The sequence below is a fragment of the Scyliorhinus canicula genome, chromosome 6 (genome assembly GCF_902713615.1).
Source record: "Scyliorhinus canicula chromosome 6, sScyCan1.1, whole genome shotgun sequence".
Lineage (NCBI taxonomy): Eukaryota > Metazoa > Chordata > Chondrichthyes > Carcharhiniformes > Scyliorhinidae > Scyliorhinus > Scyliorhinus canicula.
Genome location: NC_052151.1, coordinates 86,920,180 through 86,941,803, shown reverse-complemented (window position 1 = coordinate 86,941,803; position 21,624 = coordinate 86,920,180). Strand labels below are relative to the sequence as shown.

Below are 21,624 nucleotides of genomic sequence, written 5' to 3'. Positions count from 1 at the left end.
TGGGCTGATTTTGTCGGCTGGAGGACCTGCAGGGGAATGGACGTGTGGTCAGTGGGACGGATGGGTCAGCACGGTAGCATGGTGGTTAGCATAAATGCTTCACAGCTCCAGGGTCCCAGGTTCGATTCCCGGCTGGGTCACTGTCTGTGCGGAGTCTGCACGTCCTCCCCGTGTGTGCGTGGGTTTCCTCCAGGTGCTCCGGTTTCCTCCCACAGTCCAAAGATGTGCGGGTTAGGTGGATTGGCCATGCTAAATTGCCCGTAGTGTCCTAAAAAGTAAGGTTAGGGGGGGGTTGTTGGGTTACGGGTATAGGGTGGATACGTGGGTTTGAGTAGGGTGATCATTCCTCGGCACAACATCGAGGGCCGAAGGGCCTGTTCTGTGCTGTACTGTTCTATGTTCTATGTTCAGTAAGGCAATAACAACTTACATTTAACATGTCCTCTGGGTGGAGCCCAGTGGTTCCTCAAATCCTGTGGCGTTCACCAGCCTCACCGTGGGTGACCGCCCTGTCCTCGGCCGCCTCCAGGGCCCACTCCTCGAAGCAGGTGAGGATTCTCAAGTCTGGCACCCCACCGCCAGTCTGGGCCCTCTTCCCCCCGAATGTGGGAGCGCTTTTCCTGTGGAAACACAGAGGAGGCATCTTAGCCACATGTATGGCTCACAATGGTGGAAGAGGTGTGCAGGGAGGCTTGGGGTGAACGGGGTTGAAAGGAGTGTGGAGGGATGGGTGAACGGGGAGGGGGGGATGGAGGGTTGGGGGAGGTGGATGCTCCCTTGACGGGGAGGGCTTGATGTCTACTCACTTGTGCAGGTCGTTGACCTTTTTCCGGCACTGGAGGCCAGACCTCCTGGTCACACTCCCCAAGGTGCCAGCTGCCGCCACCTTGTCCCAGGCAGCACTGGCTGCTTTGGGACTCACCCTCAGGGACCCTCGGGGGAACAGGTCATCCCTCCTGGCCTCAACCGTGTCCGGAAGCCTCCCCAGGTTAGTGTCCCCGAATCTTGGGGCTGGTCTTCTTGGTGCAATTGTTGCGAGTTGGCTGGGGTTGGCTGAGCAGGTGCTGCTTAATTGCTGCTCGACTTCCTTAGTGGGGATTGGCGACTGCGGTCCCAGCGAATCAGCTGGCGAGCCATCATTTGCGGCGAGAAGCCTGTGAGGTCTCGTTCAGTGGACCACTGAACATTGAATCGCGTTGCCGGCCTCACTGGGCCGAGCGCCTGGAAGCTTGCGGCAATTCCCGCTCGGTACCACATTTCGAAATCTTTCCGAAGAATCGCGCCCTATGATTCTAATTGTATGCAGACATTTTGTGAAACATTACTGCATGAATCAGAGAGCTTGCCTTTAGTGTAATTGATTAGTATTGTACAGCTTAATTATTTGTTTTAAATGAATGTTTCGGGACCGTGAGCCTCGTAGCTACAGATCTGAAGGCTGTCTCTGTATTCAGACCTGAATAACCTTGCAGCATTCAGATTGGTTATAGTTTGTGAAATTTGGTTTAAGTAGTAAATGTAACACAAATAGTAGAAATGGTGCTGTTTTAATGTTTGAGCATGTTTTTGTGGTAATTCTTTTTTGCAATCCATCCATTCATTTTTAAAACTTAGTGTCTAAATGTTCGGTATTTCGTGAGGAAGACTGAAACCTTAGTCTGAAAGTATGAGGTTTCCAACAATGCTTGAGTGGAATACAGTACTGGGTAACTAAATCCAGACTGCAGTAGTATTTTAAGCATTCAGTACTGTCTATGATGCAGTATGGCATTTACAAGGTGAAATCAATCTTGACAAATTATGAGATGAATGCAGGAGAGAAACCCAGTAATTTCTGCAATTTTTTATATAATAAATCTTTGAATACCTTGCTGCTTTTAGTGCCTCAAGCCATGAATAAACTCATATTAAACAGTTATAAAAGCGGATCTATGTTAGAGGAGATTTTTAGTGTGCTTATGGTAGTGCAGTCAAAATTAATCTGTTTTCCATATGGTATTCACTAATGAAACATTAGCAATTTCTCAGATATTTCTTTAATAATAACAGAACTGTTCACACTGTGACACATTTTATGCTTTCTTAATTTGGTGCTTTTTGATGGATTGTTCAAATAAAGTAACTGACGCAGGGTGATAATTTGCAATCCTAGACACTCTGGGCCATAATTGCTCCTTCCGTGTGATTATATATGATTCTCTGAATTTGGGCTGTAAGGATACACAGCTTCCAGGATGGGGTGGCAGGAAGTTGGAGGTGCTGCCTCAGAAAAAAACTTGGTATAAAATTCTTCATATAGTTGTCTGTACACCAGCTGAAAAGTTAGTGTACATCAAAACAAGAACAGCTTATATCTATATTGCCTTTAACATGATATATCATCAGACATTTCACAGAAGTGTCAGAAAGCAAACACTAAATAACGGACGGCAATCTTTTAAGGCACATGGACAAAAGCTTGGTTTAAGCAACACTGTGTCTCCTGCCAACGCAAGATGGCAGTCTGTACATAATGCAAGATGGCAGTCTGTGCATGCGAGGGAGTCTTGCAATATCAGTCCACTGCACCCAGTCTATCCTTATGGCTCTATGCTTGTGCAGACTTCTGTGCACTTAAGGCTTGTACAGAGCTGCACATGCGTGATGACGGCACAAAGAGCAAGCATGTGCGAATTTCAAAATTCATAATTTCCTGGCGAGTGTGCCAGTTGATATGGGTCATCTATACAGAGATTTAAAGGAGTGCCCGTCCGCTTACAAACATTTTTTCAGCGCTTTACAAGCTTTCGCCTTTTGACGACTGGAACATTGAAAACTTAGACTGGTGTGTCTAAATGTTCGGTATTTCGTGAGGAAGACTGAAACCTTAGTCTGAAAGTATGAGGTTTCCAACAATGCTTGAGTGGAATACAGTACTGGGTAACTAAATCCAGACTGCAGTAGTATTTTAAGCATTCAGTACTGTCTATGATGCAGTATGGCATTTACAAGGTGAAATCAATCTTGACAAATTATGAGATGAATGCAGGAGAGAAACCCAGTAATTTCTGCAATTTTTTATATAATAAATCTTTGAATACCTTGCTGCTTTTAGTGCCTCAAGCCATGAATAAACTCATATTAAACAGTTATAAAAGCGGATCTATGTTAGAGGAGATTTTTAGTGTGCTTATGGTAGTGCAGTCAAAATTAATCTGTTTTCCATATGGTATTCACTAATGAAACATTAGCAATTTCTCAGATATTTCTTTAATAATAACAGAACTGTTCACACTGTGACACATTTTATGCTTTCTTAATTTGGTGCTTTTTGATGGATTGTTCAAATAAAGTAACTGACGCAGGGTGATAATTTGCAATCCTAGACACTCTGGGCCATAATTGCTCCTTCCGTGTGATTATATATGATTCTCTGAATTTGGGCTGTAAGGATACACAGCTTCCAGGATGGGGTGGCAGGAAGTTGGAGGTGCTGCCTCAGAAAAAAACTTGGTATAAAATTCTTCATATAGTTGTCTGTACACCAGCTGAAAAGTTAGTGTACATCAAAACAAGAACAGCTTATATCTATATTGCCTTTAACATGATATATCATCAGACATTTCACAGAAGTGTCAGAAAGCAAACACTAAATAACGGACGGCAATCTTTTAAGGCACATGGACAAAAGCTTGGTTTAAGCAACACTGTGTCTCCTGCCAACGCAAGATGGCAGTCTGTACATAATGCAAGATGGCAGTCTGTGCATGCGAGGGAGTCTTGCAATATCAGTCCACTGCACCCAGTCTATCCTTATGGCTCTATGCTTGTGCAGACTTCTGTGCACTTAAGGCTTGTACAGAGCTGCACATGCGTGATGACGGCACAAAGAGCAAGCATGTGCGAATTTCAAAATTCATAATTTCCTGGCGAGTGTGCCAGTTGATATGGGTCATCTATACAGAGATTTAAAGGAGTGCCCGTCCGCTTACAAACATTTTTTCAGCGCTTTACAAGCTTTCGCCTTTTGACGACTGGAACATTGAAAACTTAGACTGGTGTGGGGGGGTGGGGCTGGTTTCTGAAGCTCACTTGTAACCTGAATCTTTGAATTTGAAAGTGTGAAGCTGTTAATATTACAACTTGAGCCCGACGAGTCAAAAAGGAAGAAATTTTAATGAACCGCTCATTGCGAGGCTTAGCTACCCAGCTGTGATGATTGAGAAGCACCAACTTTGGTCCAGGTCGCTGCATGCAACAGGCCCCTCAATGACATAACTAAGTAAAACAATTCAACTGCGCATGCACGGCATTCAGGGTGGCACAGTGGCGCAGGAGTTAGCACTGGTGCCTCACTACGCTGATGACCCGGATTCGATCCCGGGTCACTGTCTGTGTGGAGTTTGCACGTTCTCCCCGTGTCTGCATAGGTCTTGCACCCTCAACCCAAATATGTGCAGGGTCGGTGGATTGGTCACACTAAATTACCCCTTAATTAGAAAAAAATATATGGGTACTCTAAATTTATTTTTTTTAATGCACAACATTGACAGCAAATGTAACCTTTGAGGTATGTCTTAAGGGAGTAAAGAGAGGTGGAGAGGTTTACTGAGGGAATAGTTATGCCAGGACTAAAAACCTAACTTGAATAGACCTGAGAAGCAAGAGCAACTCACCTCCCAACTCCTCAAAGCCTGTCCACCATCTAATAATAATAATCTTTTATTGTCACAAGTATGAAGTTACTGTGAAAAGCCCCTGCACACGTCAGGAGTGTTGATGAATACTCTCCACTTGCCTGGAAGAGTGCAGCTCCAACAGCACTCAAAAAGCTTGACACAATTCAGGACAAAGAAGCCCGTTTGATTGACACCCCAGCCACAAACATTCATACCCCCCACCACCGACACACAGTGACAGAAGTATGTACCATCTACATGATCACTGCAGGAATTCACCAAGCCTCCACAGACACCACCTTCCAAACTCATGATCACTACTATCGAGAAGAACAAGGGTGGCAGCACATGGGAACATCACCACTTGGAAGTTCCCCTCCAAGCCACTCAACATCATGACCTGGAAATATATTGCCTTTCCTTCACTGTCACTGAATCAAAAGCCTGGAGCTCCCTCCCTAATTAATAGCACTGTGGGTGTACTTACAGGGACTGCAATGGTTCAAGGAGGGAACTCACAATCACCTTCAAAGAGTAATTCGGGATGAGCAATAAAGGCTGGCTTAGCCAGCAAGGTCCACATCCCATGAATGAAAGTAATTTTACATGGATGAAGATAATTCTGACAAAATTAATTATCTGTGTGGATTTGAGTGGCAAGTTCATAAACAGGTATGTGCTGTGAAATTTGGCAGCTAAGAGATTAATGTCTGGATTTGTTTCACTGAGAGTTCACTCAATCTACCTTTGAGGAGATTGAAGAAATATGCATGCAAAAGATACAACCTCCTGGTCCAGGTCACTTTCCTCATTTCATTGTAATTCAATGTGCCTTTCCCAACTGCATATTTTCCCATCCCACCTTGCTGCCAACCATTCTGCCCCTTGCCTCTCAACCCCTCCCCATCTCATCCTTTTGCACTAACTTGTTTTTTTTCCTTTCCCAAGCTGGAGTGTTTGTGTAGGGCTGGGTAGGGGATGACACGAGGACACTGGGGAAGAGTGAAGGAACGTGGAGGATTTGTGACTGTACTTTTCTGTGTATTTCAATTTTCTTTCCCTATTCTACATCGTATGTATGTGTAAAATAATTCCTACAATCTATAGGATTTTTGCCACTGTCTCTTAAGGAATGATCTTAATCCAAGGTCTTGATTAAAGGTTGTTTTGCAGTTGTATATTTTTATTAGACAGTGCTAGCAAATGAGAAATGAGTACCAGCTTTGATCCGAGCAAAGACAGAATGAAATGAGATGAAATGAAAATGGCTTATTGTCACAAGTAGGCTTCAAATGAAGTTACTGTGAAAAGCCCCTAGTCGCCACATTCCGGCGCCTGTTCGGGGAGGCTGGTACGGGAATTGAACCGTGCTGCTGGCCTGCCTTGGTCTGTTTTCAAAGCCAGCAATTTAGCCCAGTTGCTAAACCAGCCCATATCATACCAATATCATACACCGTATAGACATGATGAAAGAGTTTGGTGATTTCATGTGATCAGTTACTTGCTGCACAAAGTGAGTTTACAGAAACTTCTCAAGAGGTTCTACCTTGAGAAGACCTGGAGAGCGATACCTTGGATCAGAGACCAGAGAGAGTGACAAGTTCAGATTCTGTTTCTGAGGAATTTTCAATGCCTATAGTGACAGATGCTGAAATAACTACTCAAGAACTACTATTTATAGAAATGAACAAGGACACTTCTGAGGTTGCAAATCGCTGAGCTCAAGAAACCCAAATTCTCCCAAAAAACGCTGTCCATCATAGAGACTGTCTTATTGAATTGTACATATGTCCAGAAATTACATATCAGGAGATCTGTTGTGTAACTGTTCATTGTTGTCGTTGCGCTAATGAAGTAAAGAGGGAAGGGTGTGATGTACCTGAGAATGCATTCTGCATCGTGATGCAGATCACCATTTTGATTGTCTGAGCGACACCCTTTATAAACTTCTCATCCTGTTTTACAAGAATCCAGAGTGTGGAGACTTCCATACCTTTTCTCATTGCGGCGACAAAGAAATACAACAAAAGTGTAGTGTTATAGAGACCTGTTCACAGACTCAAGTGAATGAGTATCCAGGCATGATGATGGATTAAATCTTGGCTAAAGGGAATGAAGCAGAAAGTATTAACGGGAAGGTTAAATGGAGGGAGTTATTGTTTGGGTTGTGTCAGGAGAACCTTTGGCTTCCTAGTTCCACTAAGTATAAACACCAAACTATTGAAATTTGTGAACTTGTGTGAGGTGAACAAGATCTTCTAAAGCAAGCACAGAAGGCTTTATACTTGGCTGAATAGTGACACATGCAAAGTATGGTGCATTTAGAAATGAAAATCGGGTGCACAGCATGCATCTCATTGGTGGAGTAGAAACAAATCGGAAAATATGCTTGGTATATTGCCAACTCATATGAGTTCAAATCCCTGTGGACTGTGCTGTGGTCAGATCACATCTTAGTCTAATATTGTTGCGAAAATAAAATACTGCAGATGCTGGAAATCTGAAATAAAAACAGGAGTCTGCTGGAAATACTTAGCAGGCAACATTTGTGGAGAGTGGCACAGGCATGATGGGCAGAGTGACATCCATTCTGTGCTATATGGTTGTATTCATTGAGCATTTAGAGCCACCTCTTTCTTTTGACCAAATTCCAGGTGGATTTGTTGTGGTTCAGGATCTGCGGCAGGATTCATATTATTCCAGGTCTCCGCCTAGATGACAGTTACAAAGAATTTCTTTAATGGCCAGATGAGTCTTTGTTGCATCTGGACACTTGTTGTCGGATCTTTTCTTCCTTTCAACTCTTTTCTGCTCTTTGTATTTTCTCTCCCTCCACCCTCTCTTTTTTTCTTTGGATTTCTGAATTCACCGCCGAGCCGATTACAGATGTATCATCCTCAGGGTTTTCAGTTAAAACACTGTGTGAGACAGTGAGGGATAGTAACGCACTGGGATGTGTAATATTAAAATATAGGCCTGTTGTTCTAATTTGAGGATTTGGGCAGGATTCTCTGTCCGGGCGACCGGAGAATCCCGCCCGAGGTCTGCGTTTTGCACGTGGCGTTCCTGCGGCGGGTGGGGTGGACATATTCAGCCCTTTGGGTACCATTATGAATTACAGGAAATTACATCTCAACTTGACTTTACATTTTCCTCACTTACTGGTAAAAGAAAGCAACAAAAAAAATGTGGCTTGGATTTACTTGTGAAGTGGAGCAGGAGATTACAATCCTCAACTAAGAAAGTTGTACTTCCTTTTCTGGCATGAATTTAGATCTCATCATCCTTAATTTAAATGTTAATTTGGCAATGTGAACAATCTATCGTGATTAATTGTAAATATGAAGTGATTCGTAGGATCACACAGTCAAATTGGTTTCAAATTATTTGCAAATATACAAAAGGATGTCGTAAAATTGTTCATTTACGGAATTTCTATAACCATTTATAGATGGAACTAAGGTATTAGAGGAGATGTGAGAGAGTCGCAGACTAAATGTGAATGCTGTTGTCTCAACTGAAAGGTTGAGAACAAATGGCTCCTTGAAGACGTCATCCCTGATGCTTACCAAAGATTGCAGCCAAGTTTTCTTTAATCTCTGGAAATCATTGTGCCAAAATTGGATCTGCCACCTTGCGTTTCTTTTCCACTGAAAGTGTAACTTTTTTTGATTTGCACAATATATGGATACGATGACATCTGTTCAGCAATTTAACCAATTATTTGTTTGGAATAAGACAATGGGATTTCCCATTGTTAAATATCAGTTAACATTTTAAATGGTAGAGTTATTTCTAAAATTTATCTCCTGCTGGTGGTGAGATGGAAGGATTTACAACTGACTGCACAATTTTTGCCTGAATAAAATGGTGAGGAGCAGAGGAGAACCTACCGTGGACATTGGGGTTCGGGTTAATTGAAATTTTAGCCAAACCACTAAATGGATGGCCAAAACCCCCAGCCAAGATCTGTGGGAGACTGTCTAAGTATGCAAACCAAGGTTCTTGAGGAAAATGGTGGCAAGTGCTGAGAAGATTTTTTTTTTCAGAAACTACTGAGGGTCATGCAGCAAAGACATGCATTTGCTTCTTTTAAAGGTTTTTGGAGCACCAAGCAGAGTGTTGATACTCCTGCTAAGTCCACAAACATCATCTGACCTACCGCTGCCCAATCTCCGCTTCCTCCCAGGACCCATTCCCTATTCCAACTCAACCTCCCATTGATACCAGAGTTCACAGTTAAAATTTAAATGAGGTCTGAACATGAATATGGTTCTGGCCTTTTGATTGTGGCTTTGGGTGGAGCATTGTGGGGCATCACCAATAATATCATCATTTAAAAAAAATAAGAATAAACCATATAAGATATAGGAGCAGAATCAGGTCATTCAGCCCATCGAGTCTGCTCCGCCATTCGATCATGGCTGATATATTCCTCATCTCCATTCTTCTGCCTTCTCCCCATATCCCTTATTACCTTATTAATCAAAAACACCAGATTTGTTCTTGAGGTGCTGTTACCCACAGGACTGCAGAGCAAGCATTATGAAGGTAAAACAACTTGGGTAATTTTTTTTTCAGTTCCTTAATTTCTCACATAAGGAGAAATCTGCCTTAGTGAGAGCTCTCCCACCCCACTCCCTTACTTGCACAGCCCATCTTCCACATTTCCCCCCATATCTTCATCTCCCCACTCTCTGCTCTCGCCTCGCAACCCACCCGCTGAGTATATTTTTTGTAAGGATATTCCAGTCAGTTCAAAACCATTTTTGTTTTAAGGCAAGATAAATTCTAACTGTCCAATAATTTTAACTGAACAATTCAAAAAGCACTACTGGAAGCCTTTTGTGCTTAAGAGTGGTGGGAGATGGTTAGTGGGAGGGAGGGTGGGGGGGGGGGGGGGAGTGCTTAAAATGAGGGGACAAAAAATTTTCAACTGAGGAATTTCAAATATCTCAATTTAATGTTTTTTTTACTTAACAACATAGTTGTGTTAGTAATAAGCAAGTTAGCCACCTCAGAATTTCAGTGATAATTTTGCAGCAAAATAACACCATTTTGCGTTTGTGAAACAGTGACGTACAGTGTTTTTCAATTCCAACTTGGATGTGTATCCTCCTCACGCTATAAGACATTGGCAGTTCTCCACTGATATGAAGAAAACCAATGCCAAATATATTTGAATATTGGTCACAAATGTTTTCCCCAGCCAATTCCTTTTATGTGTGCTTAGAACGTTTTAAGAACAGCTGCACTTAAACCTAAATTCCTCAAATGTCTTCAATGACAGTTTAGATATTGTGACCCTAACAATTTACTTAATTAAAATATCCAATCCAGCAATACCTCATTTAAACCAAAGCTTTCATCCACATAAGTAATTCAGATTTGTACTGTGTAGTTTTGCTTGATGTTTACTGTCAAATCAATGGGCGAATTCTCCAAACCCGCCCGTGGCGGTTTGCTGGTGGGCGAGTGCAGTGAATCTGGCGAGAGCCAAAAAGACGGAAACCCATCAACGTAAAATCCTGTTGCAATTCTGTCAATGGGCAGGGTGGGTTCAAGGAGTGTCGGTCTTCCAACTGGCAGGTGGCACAAATAGCATTTGCATTCATTTGCATCTCATGAATGCTCCGGCTGCCTGCCGGAACCCCGTCAGGCCTTCCAATCTTCCATCACGCTAGCGGGAAATTGTGTCGGTGTTAAACCCGGCTGCGTGCACAGAACGACCCCCTGTTCACCAGTGGCTTTGAAGTTAGTGCAACATACAAAGCTATCCTGCCACAGTGCTGTGCTGCTCCTCATGCTCTGTGCCCCAGCCTCCCGAAGCAGACAGATTCCTGCCCTCCACCTCCATGCTGAGCTGGTCGTCATGGATAGCATGTGCTGCTGGACCCATGGGACCCTTCGTGTCGCCAACTCGGATCAGTACAGCCCCTAGAGTTGGGAAACACAGGGGTCTTCTCCTCCTTCTCCTCCCACCCCCTCAAGTTCCCCAGTTCCACCCACCAGAGTCTTGTCTGGACAGCACTGTGCTGCGGGACATTCGAAGTAATAGCAGAAACATCACTCAGAGGATGGGACCAACATGCACACTAGGGCCTTTATTGCTTATGTCTAACTAGGGTCAGATCTTAGCTGTGGTCATCGGCGTCCTGGTAATGCGCTCACTCTGTCAACTTAAAGTCCAGCAAGGAAGAACAGTGATGTGAGTCTAGGGGGAAAGTTTTGCATGCCATGTAAGTCTGCAAACCAGCTTAGGAGCCTCATCCCAAAGTGCATGTCCTTGTTTGGGACACTAGCAGTTAGGAAACCAGGATCAGCAGAATCACATATCTGATGAGCCCCCCTCAGCCATTGCTACCTCTTGTGGACTAGAAATTGAGAACTCACCCATCGAACACTCCACATAAAGAATTACACACATCTCTCTGACAATACACGAGGTCACATGAATGTTCATCTTAAAAGGGGACACTTGAGTGTGAGAGACATTGGGCAGGCTTCTCCGTTCCTGCGGCTAAGTGCTGATGACACCAGAAGACCCATGGCGTTTCACGACGGGAGAATTGGCGCGAACCCCTCACCGATTCTGGGACCGGTGAGGGGTGCGCACCAGCGCCGCATGAAACAGCCGTGGATTGCACAGAGAACGGCCGGAGAATCGCCGATCCCAGGCCGCGCTTGCGCAGGGCTGACCAGCTGCAGCCGTGCATGCCTACACACTGGTCGCGCCGGAAAACATGGCACCGGCTGTGCTCGACCGCGTACCCGCCCACCCCTCCCCCACAGCCCCCCCCCCCCCCCCCCCCCCCCCCCCCCCCAACCAGCACATGGCCAGTGGCACCGATTTTGGCCAAGTGTGGCGAGCTGGACACTGTCCGCATCTAGCACGCCAGGCTCACGACCGCTGGGACCACACGTGACCCGCACCATTAGGAACTCGGCCCATCGGAGGTGGTGCATCGCGGGTGGGCCGCTGATGCCACTGCAATGACCCTGATTTTGAGGGGACGGAGCTTCGCAAACCGCCGTCAAACTGGCACCTGCCCCGATTCCGGCACCCATTCTCCGCCCAATCGCTGTTCTCGATTTCAGTGTCGGGGTACGGAGAATTCCGCACATTGTACCTCCGAATAAGAGGATTGAAAAGGTCCAAACCAAAATATTTTCGTCTGACCTTAACATTCACATGGAATTGTTTTCAAAAAGTGATAGAGTACCCATGACCCTGAGGTGACATCCAAACTGTTTAACTTTCCTAACCCTACCACCACACCTGGGTGCAGCCCCGACACAGCAGGAGCAGAGCCAGCCTGCTGACTGCTACATCCTGATGCCTGTGATGACCTTGGTGGGCATCCTCTGGTGGCCTGAGCCTTGGAGTGGCCTTGAGGCGCACGTATATCGGAGCCACAACATCATCCAAACACGGAAATACTCCTCCATCATCCTCTCTGGCAAGTGACTGTTGAAGCTCTGCCTGATGTTTCACTGCCTCCTTTGCATCTCCACCAGTGAGCTGGTAGCTGTTTACAGAAGCTCACCGTCTGACTGGGACTGAGCGGATTGCTGGTCTCCAGCTGCCCTCCAAAGGTTGGAGGCCTGGGCTGTTCCTGCCTTTGACTATTGCGGGCACATGCTATTTGAGATATTCCCCACAAAGTGACTCTGGTTGTAATCCTGAATTACGCCCCATAGCTTTGAATGTCTCTGTACTGGTGGAGGGTGTGGGTGAGTGCTGTGATCATCCTTCCTGAGCTCCCTCATCCTCAGACATGCTCCTAGCGATTGGACAACTGCTGGGCTGGCTAACTGGCCATGGTCTGCAAAACACAACAGGTCAGTTTTAGTCTATTGTGGAGAAAAGTTCAGCTATTCGACCTTAGTGTAGTTCAGTCTTCCACTCACGAGAAGCCAGACAAAGACCCTTGGGAGAAAACGACTAGTCCTTTATTACAAGCTATAGCAAGGTCCATTGGCATTCCAAATTGGGATACCAGAAATTTAAGAATATTACAGATTTAAAAAAATATTTTTATTCAAATGTTTTCCACTGTATACAGAACACCAAAGCAGCACATCCTACCCAAATCACAAACCACCCTCACTGAAAAAAAGCAACCCCCTCCCCCGCTCCACCTTTAGCAACTAACGGTGACCAGCTCTTTGAAATGGCTGCCATATTCGATAGAACCCCTCAATTATTTTCTTGGGCAGTTCCTCAGTGTCGCGGGTGACTTACTCCCACTCCGGGGCGGAGGGCTCTGCGGTGGCTGAATAGTCCAATCCTGGATCCACAGACTCTGCCTCAGGGTTGGTAGGTGGTGCTTGATGAGGGTGAATGGGATGTCTGGATTCTGCGCTCTCCTGCTGCTGTTTACACTTGGCCTCCACGTGCTCCATCCTATGATGCTCAAGGTGAGTGCCGCCTTCGCAGATGCTTTTTCTCCAGTTTGTGCGTTCTAAGGCAAGCAATTCCCACATGTCGATGGGGATGTTGCATTTATTTAGGGAAACTTTCAGAGTGTTCCTGTAGCGTTTCCTCTGCCCTCCTAGTGTTTGCTTGCCATTGTGGAACTCGGAGTAGTGCACTTGTGTCGTACATGCGGGCAATGTGGCCCACCAATCGTTGCTGGTCGTGTGTGACACCTATCCTGCCAGTGGATTTGCAGGATTTTGCAGAGGCAGCGTTGATGATATCTATCCACGGATTTGAAGTGTTTGCTGTACATTGTCCATGTTTCGGATGCATACAGGATGGTGGGGACCACGGCTGCTCTGCAGACAATGAGCTTAGTGCTGGATTTGAGGTCTCGTTCTTCGAATACTCTGTTCCTCAGGTGTCCGAAGACTGCAGTGGCACATTGGAATCGATGTTGAATTTTATCAACGATGTCTGCTCGCATTGGGATGAGGCTTCCGAGGTATGGGGAAATGATCCACATTGTCCAGGGGCTCGTCATGGAACTGGATGGTTGGGGGGCAGTTTTGTGTGTCAGGAGCGGGCTGGTAGATAACCTTAGTTTTCCGGATGTTTCTCATTCTCTCATATGCCTTAGTGGATGCGTTGATGATGGTTTGTAGCTCGGCCTCTGTGTGCACACAGATGTTGTCTGTGTACTGCAGCTCGATGACAGGGGTTGGGTGGTCTTGGTTCTGGTCTGGAGGCATCAGAGGTTGAACAGTTTCCCGCTTGTCCGGTAGGTTAGCTCCACTCCAGCGGGAAGCTTCAGGGTGACGGGCTGGAGTGTTGTTGCAAGGAAGATGGAGAAGAGCATTGGTGCGATGACGTAGCCCTGTTTGACCCCAGTTTGCACACGTATTGGGTGTGTGGTGGTTCCATTGGTGAGAATCACGGCTTGCACGTCATCTTGGAGCAGGTGGAGAATTCTGACAAATTTCTGCAGGCAGCTAAATTTTAAGTGGGTGCTCCACAATCCCTCATGGTCGACAGAGTTGAAGGCCTTTGCAAGATTGAAGAAGGCCATGTACAGAGATTGATGCTGTCCCATCACTGCTCCTGGATTTGTCGTGTGCTGAAGATCATGTCCATCGAGCTGCTTGATGGGTGGAAGCTGCACTGAAACTCGGGGAGGTGCTGTTCAGCCACTGGAGGAGATGGTTGAGGAGTATTCTCAAGGTGATCTTTCCCATGGTAGAGAGTAGGGAAATCCCTCTGTAATTTCCACAGTCAGACCTGTCCCCTTTCTTGACGATTTTCACTATTTAGGCATCTGAGATTATCCAGCATGCTCTCTTCCTTCCAGACATGGGTGATGAGGTTGTGGATTCTTGTCAAGAGTGCCTCTTTGCTGCATTTTAATATTTCTGTGGGGATTCCTTCTGTGCCCAGAGGCCTTGTTGTTCTTCAGCTGTTGGATGGTTTTTTTGACCTCACGGTGAGCTGGGGTTGCAGTGAGGTAGCGGGTTGGTGTCAAGGACGCTTGTGTCGAAGGCTGTGATTGGTTGAGGATGTCCTCGAAGTGCTCTCTCCAGGGGGCGTTGACTGCCTCTCTGGCTTTGATGAGCACCTCAGTTTTTGACTCTCAGTGAGATGAACCCCTGGGTACTTAGACCGTAGATAGTTTTGATGGTGTTGAAGCCACGCACATTATGGTTGTCGGCGAGTTGCTGAGTCTCCTGCGGTCTTTCCACCCGCCATCTGTTCTTTAGGTCACAAGTTCCCCGTCACTTGCCTGTAGGCTTGTTTCCTCTTACTCACGTTTTGGTGGAGCTACCACTTCAGAAACACCTTGTGCTTGTGGTCAAATCGATCCTGGATCTCCTGATTGTTCTCGTCCAAGCAGTCTTGGAGTTTCCTGATTGAGAACCCAAGCATCTCCTCACAGGTGCTGACTATGGCAGCTTTTAAGGCGGACCAGGTGCTCTGGGCGTTCTGCGGCTCTGGCTCATTGGTGGTCGTCAGGCTAGCTAGTTGACTGCATAGCTCTTTCTTCTCAGGGTCTTTGAGTTCAGCAATATTGAGTCTCCTGCGGCAGAGTATCTTCTGCCTTTGTTGGTTTGGGGTCAGGGTGATGGAGATGGTAGAGCAGATTGGTCAGTGGTCCATCCAGCAGTCGTCGGTTCCGGTCGTGGCACAGGTGATGCAAACGTCTTTGCGGTCCCTTGCTCAATTACTCTCCTCATGGTGTACTTGACTTTCTCGAGGTATAGGAACTCCATCTGATCTCCCAACCACACTGAAGCACCTGGTGGAGAAAATGATCTCAGCACTCACCTCCGGGCAATCAGCGAAACGAAGGTCAGCACACCGGCACCCACTCCTGTCTGCAGCTCAGGCGAGGCCGACACCCCAAATATGGCCATTAAGGGGCAGGGCTCAAGCTCAATTTTCAGAATCATCGTCATGGTGCTAAAGAAGGAGACCTAGAACCCCATGAGCTTAGAACACGACCAGAACATGTGCATATGGTTGACCGGACCCTTTCCACAATGTTCGCACTTGCCCTCCACTTCCGCAATAAACCTACTCATCCTAGACTGAGACAAATGAGCCCTATACACTACTTTAAGTTGTATTAAGCCAAGCCTCGAACAGAGGATGTGGAGTTCACCCTACACAGGGCCTCATTCGACACTATATTCTCTACATCTACCCTAGCCACAACCCCTCCTTCCACTTGACCGTAACCCGTTCCACCGATACTGTGTCTTCGGCCATAATCCTTCCATAGATACCCGTGGAACTCCCCTCCTCCGAGCCTGCGAGCGAAAGAACCCTCTCCATCAACAAGGTTGGCAGCGCCACAGGAACTATTGGAAAGATCCATTTTGCAAAGTTGCAAACGTGCAGGAATCTGAACAAGTCAGACCGCAAGAGCCCACATTTCTCCGACAACTCCTCCAAACTCGCAAGCCATCCCTCCAAGAGCATATCCCCCATTCCTTCCAACCCCTTCACTTCCCCCTCCTCCCGATCGTGGCATCCAACCTCACAGGTTCAAACATATAATTAGCGCAGATCGGACTCGGCCTCGATACCGCTCCCAATTTTAAATGTTGCCAAAATTGTCTCCATATCTTCAGGGTGGAGTCAACCATCGGATTTGGTGAATATTTCACTGGTGAGAACGGGAGAAAGGCCATCACGAGTGCCCTCAACCCAGCACCCTACAAGGATTTGACTCCATCCGTACCCAGGTAGCTTCCAGATCCCATGGTCCAACCACAATATTAATGTGGCTAAACCAGTTCAGTTTCAATGAATCAATGGTAACCCCCAGGATATTGATTGTGGGGGATTCAGTGAGGGTACTGCCATTGAATGCCACGGGGCGATGGTTACACCCTCTCTAGTAGGAGATGGTCATTGCCTGACACTTGTGTGGCGCGAATGTAACTTGCCACTTGTCAGCCCCAGCCTGGATATTGCCCAGGTCTTGCTGCATTTGAACATGGACTGCTTCATTATCTGAGGAGTCACGAATGGTTCTGAACATGTTCATCCGCAAACATCCCCACTTCTGACCATATGATGGAAGGGAGGTCATTGATGAAGCAGCTGGAGATGGTTGGGCCTAGGGCACTACCCTGAGGAACACGTGCAGGGGTGTCCTGGAGCTGAGATGTTTGACCTCCAATCTCCACAACCACCTTCCTTTGTACCAGGTATGACTCCAATCTGCAGAGACTTTTCCCCCCAATTCCTATTGACTCCAGTTTTGCTCGGGCTCCTTGATGCCATACTCTGTCAAATGCTGCCTTGTTGTCAAGGGCAGTCACTCTCACCTAACCAAAACATTCAGCTCTTTTGTCCATATTTGACTAGGATGTAATGAGGTCAGGAACTGAGTGACCCTGGTGGAACCCAGACTGAGCGTCCATGAGCAGGTTTTTGCTGAGCACGTGCTGCATGATAACACTGTTGATGACTCCTTCCATAAATTTGCTGATAATGGAGAGAGCGGTAATTGGTTGGGTTGGATTTGTCCTATTTCTTGTGTAGATTGCCGGGTAGATCCCAGTGTTGTAGCTGTACTGGAACAGCTTGGCTAGGGGTGTGGCAAATTCTGGAGCACAAGCCTTTAGTACTATTGCAGGAATATTGTCACGGCACATTACAATTGGCAGCTTGTTTTCCACAGTCAGAACTGTGTAACTTCTGTAACTTCTCCAGTGAATAATGGAACTAGAGGTTTTAAAATGGTCGCAATATAATATCTAATATTTAAAAATGCCCAAATTTCCCTCTTCATGGTCCTGGAGCTGAAGCTAGTTCAGAGCATGTTGCACACGCTGTGAATTTCAGAATTTGGTGAAGTGATGGAGCTAAGATCTAGGGTGTTTCAAGTGACCAAACTCTGCATCACCACAGGAGCAATGCCGATCCTCAGCAGCAAGCTCCGCAAGCAGTCTCCACAAACTTGGTGATGCCGATGATCTCTGTCCGTCTTCCAGTCTGGGCTTGCCCTCACTTGTTGTGTTCCAGTTTGACCTGTATAGAGGCAAAAAGTAAAGTTGTATTGAGAGGGGATGGAGCAGAGGTTGGGTAAACGGCATGTCCTTTGTGTGTGGAGAACCGTACCCAGAATGGACAGAGAATGGAGTGTAAGCAACAAGGCAGATGGGATGATGGTGGTGTGGAGATTTTGTTGAGAGAGTGAATGTTGATATGTGTCCCCTGCTAATGGATGTGTGAGATAAGTGAAGAGAGTAACTGCTTTGAGTACATTAGGCCATGCTGAGAGTTGAATAGTGGAGGGAGCTGAGAGAAACGTACCCTGGCTGATGGTGTTTTGTGGGTGTGTGACAGCCATGCTGACCTCCTGGGCAACAGCCTCCCAGGCCAGAGATGCAGATCGTGTGCTTCTTTGAGCCATCTCTGGGATAGAGAGCATGCTGTTGGGCCCGCTCTCCCAAATATGGCCTCTGTTCTGCTGCCTTCTTGAGGTTACTAGCCTTTTGCTTCTGGCTTCCTGACATGTTAGAGGGTCTGGTGAAGACAGGTGGGATAAAGGGAATGATATGAGTGTGAAGGACAGGTCTCTAAATATGGCGCTGGGAATTTCAAACACATTAGCTGAGGGCAGGAGGACACATCAGCTGTTGGCCCCTAGAGAGTCGATGGGGAACTCACCTGTATGAGTATTGAGGCTCAAACAGTTGAATGTGGTGCGGGATCCCTCCATTCTGGCAAGTTGGGCAGATCCACCTGAACCACCCACCCACCGCACTTCGTCTTAAAATGGGAGAACTCCACCCATTGACAATAAAATCAGAGTATCGTATTTTAACAATCTTTTCAGTCATAACCAGCAAGCGTGTACTTTGTTTCCTCAATATGTAAAGCATGAGGACTAGTTTCCTGTTATTCACCACAGTCTGACTTCGCTTAGTTATCTAACAGAAGTGAGTTATAGATGTCCCTGTTGCCAGTGATACATGGAAAACATTATTGATAATGTTGCTTTGGTAATTGTGTATACACAAAGAGGATGATTTTATTTCATGGTGCAAATGATGAAAAAATGTACTGTGTTATTCGCAATTTCTAATCCGATTCGAAAGCTACCCATTTATGGTTTCAGCAGATATTTTGTCAAATTTGCCTAAACGGATAGTACTTGTAAAGTGAGTTCATTTCATGTGGTCTCTGCAAGATCGTGTGGGCCATTGAATCTGAACTGTGCAAGTGATATCTTGCTAAATTGCAGCAACATCATTTAGTTTCAGCAAATTAGCGGGAAGTACTGGTTGGAGTTTCAATGTATATTTCCGTGTGTGATATAGACATGATCATTCTGCTGTTGTTCTCACATCACATCTTTGTGTACACGAACCAATTCTACAAAAGATACCTTGTCAAGTTTTCCCTAAGAATGTCACTTTGCTTTTTTTCGCAGACTTGCCACTTGACCACAAATTCCCCAGGTTTTGTCCAGATAAACCAAGGTTCGCAGGTTATTATCCAAGGCCTCCTGCAGCTCTTGTTCCAAGACCCAGTGAACCAATAACACAAGAATAAGCATGCAAGAGCTGTTACCTCAGCCTGTGAAGAAAAGCAAGATCCTCTGCAAAGCAACACATGTTTTGTCTCTAGTGTGGCTACTGTGCGTTACCTCTGTAAGAGAAGTTTCTGTACTGTTTAAGTGCATTTAGAATCAGCTATACTGATGGTTTTATTTTTGAAAAAGCTGTTATATCTTTACTTTTTTAAAATTCCTCTCTTCAGTGTTATTGGTTGTAGAGGTAGCATTAATCAGTCTAAATATAGTTCAGGCCTGTTGATTGTGACACTGGTGGAAGTAACGTCATTCCATTGATTACAGGGGCACCGTCGTAAAGAAGGATGATTGCCAAACCTTTATTTTTTTTGTTTCAAAAGAGAGAAAATTCAGGAGAACTGTGCATTGTTTGGTTACAATAAAGTCAGACCCGAGTAATGCAATGATGTATCTTGATGTGATTTATTTGATCATGTGTTTGTTAAAATTTTAAAAAATGTTTACCATGTGTTTTTTCATGACGTGAACAAGCAAAGTTCTAAAGTCTACTTGTATTTATATACATTGGAACTAAATTGATGTCCTAGAAATGATGCCCCCGAGCCATATTGCAATGAGCCAATTAAGTTGAATCAACCATGTATTGCTATGTCGCTGAATGCTGGGTTACACAGAAACATAGAAAGAAGGTGCAGGAGTAGGTCATTCAATATGATAATGGTCGATCCTCTTTCTCAGTATCATATTTCCGAGCTCTCCCCATACCCCTTGACGTCTTTAGAGTCTGGAAATCTATCTATTTCCTTCTGAAATAGTTTTGATGACTTGGCCTTCTGTGGTAGATAATTCCACAAGTTCACCATCCTCTGAGTGAAGAAATATCTCAACCCTAAATGGCCTACCCTGTATCATGCAACTGTGACCCCTTGTTCTAGAGTCCCCCGGCCAGGGAAAACATCATCCTTGCGTCCAGCCCTGTCAGAATTTTATGCATCTCGATGAGATCCTCTCCTAAAATCCAGTGAATACAGGCCTACTCGACCCGATCTCTCTTCATACCGACAATCCTGCCATCCCAGGAATCAGTCTGTTGAACGGCTATTTCAAAACCTGCCACACTGTTGTGTATGTTAGAGATAAACAACACCAACGCAAAACAAAAAAAATCTCACGTTAAGCACAGCTATAATGTTGGGGACAGGAAAATTGTTTGCTGATTCTATCCTGCAGGTGACAAAACTCTTTTAAAGCAGCAAAAATCAATTGAGTGTTAATTGTTGAATTTCCCCGACGCAACTACTGGGGAAAATATGTAATCAGTTATGTCATAGCATCTTCAAGCTTGCAGGCATGAGAAAGGGACAGTAGTGTTAAAAGGGAACAAAATCAACACAAAACAATGGTATTGTGTAACGTAAAAAAGTTTGCAAATGTTGATTTTCGACATTAATAGAAGTATTTTTCAATATTTAGTGAATAGATCTGATAAACAGTTGATTAAATTGGAATGATAGTATTTGTAGAAAAATGTTGACCTATTATGGTTGTTGGATGCACATATTGTACTCTGCTTCAGTTCTCAGTAACTACATAAATCTGGACATGTTCAACAACATATTGTAGATCCTACTCGGATTCAGATATACTTTGTTAAAGTGATGTGGGCTGTGAGTCAATAATATGTAAACATCAGCTTCATCTTTGGTTTTGTACATTAAAATAAAAACCAACAAAAAAAAATTGTGTTCCATTACTGGATACTTCAGAAGTCTTTGCAGCTGTAATGTGCAGTTTTATAGTTTCAAAGCTCAGGTCTATTTTGTTTCCATTCAGACCTAATGTCCTGTCCATTTGCAAGGTCAAGCAAAAAGCGGGAACTTACCTACAGGCTTGAGAGACAGCTACTGGCAACCTCCATGGGAACACTCTGATCAGGGCCGCACGGTAGTGTTGTGGTTCGCACTGCTGCCTCACAGTGCCTAGGACTCGGGTCCGTGTGGATTCTGCACATTCTCCCCGTGTCTGTATGGGTCTCAACCCCACAACCCAAAGATGTGCAGGCTAGGTGGATTGCCCATGCTAAATTGCCCCTTAATTGGAAAAGAAAGAATTGTGTACTTTAAATTTTTTTTAAAACACTCTTATCATCCTGGGTTGGAAGTGGAGAAGGGCACTAAAAATGTTGCACTTGCTTGCTTCCCATTTGGCATACCCCTGGAATCCAGAGGTCCAAAGATCAGAAAATGTTAACAGATATCTTCAGGATCCTCCTGCCACTGAAGCACTAAATTGTTGTAATCATCAGAAAATGAACAGTTCATCTTACTTCATTTATAAAGAAATGATAGGCCTACAAATAGGCCCAGTTATTGGTCGTGGGAAAGAGCCTGGAAACCCGAGGGCACCACAATGCAGACAGACCTGATACAATGGATCACTGTCCCATTTGCTGCTTCACTGCACTCCAGACAGAGGAAAGTCTCCCTTAGGGAAAACAG

At 45.3% G+C, this 21,624-nt stretch overlaps 1 protein-coding gene across 1 annotated transcript in view; it reads left to right on the top strand.

Moving 5' to 3' along the window:
* The window catches only part of nt5dc1 (5'-nucleotidase domain containing 1), a 641,953-nt gene extending 621,087 nt beyond the window's left edge, over positions 1 to 20,866 (top strand). Inside the window, exon 12 of the mRNA XM_038799640.1 lies at positions 19,025 to 20,866. Coding sequence (XP_038655568.1) covers positions 19,025 to 19,146 — 122 coding nt within the window. The 3' untranslated portion in view covers positions 19,147 to 20,866. The remainder of the gene's footprint in view (positions 1 to 19,024) is intronic.
* The last annotated feature ends 758 nt before the right edge of the window (positions 20,867 to 21,624 follow it).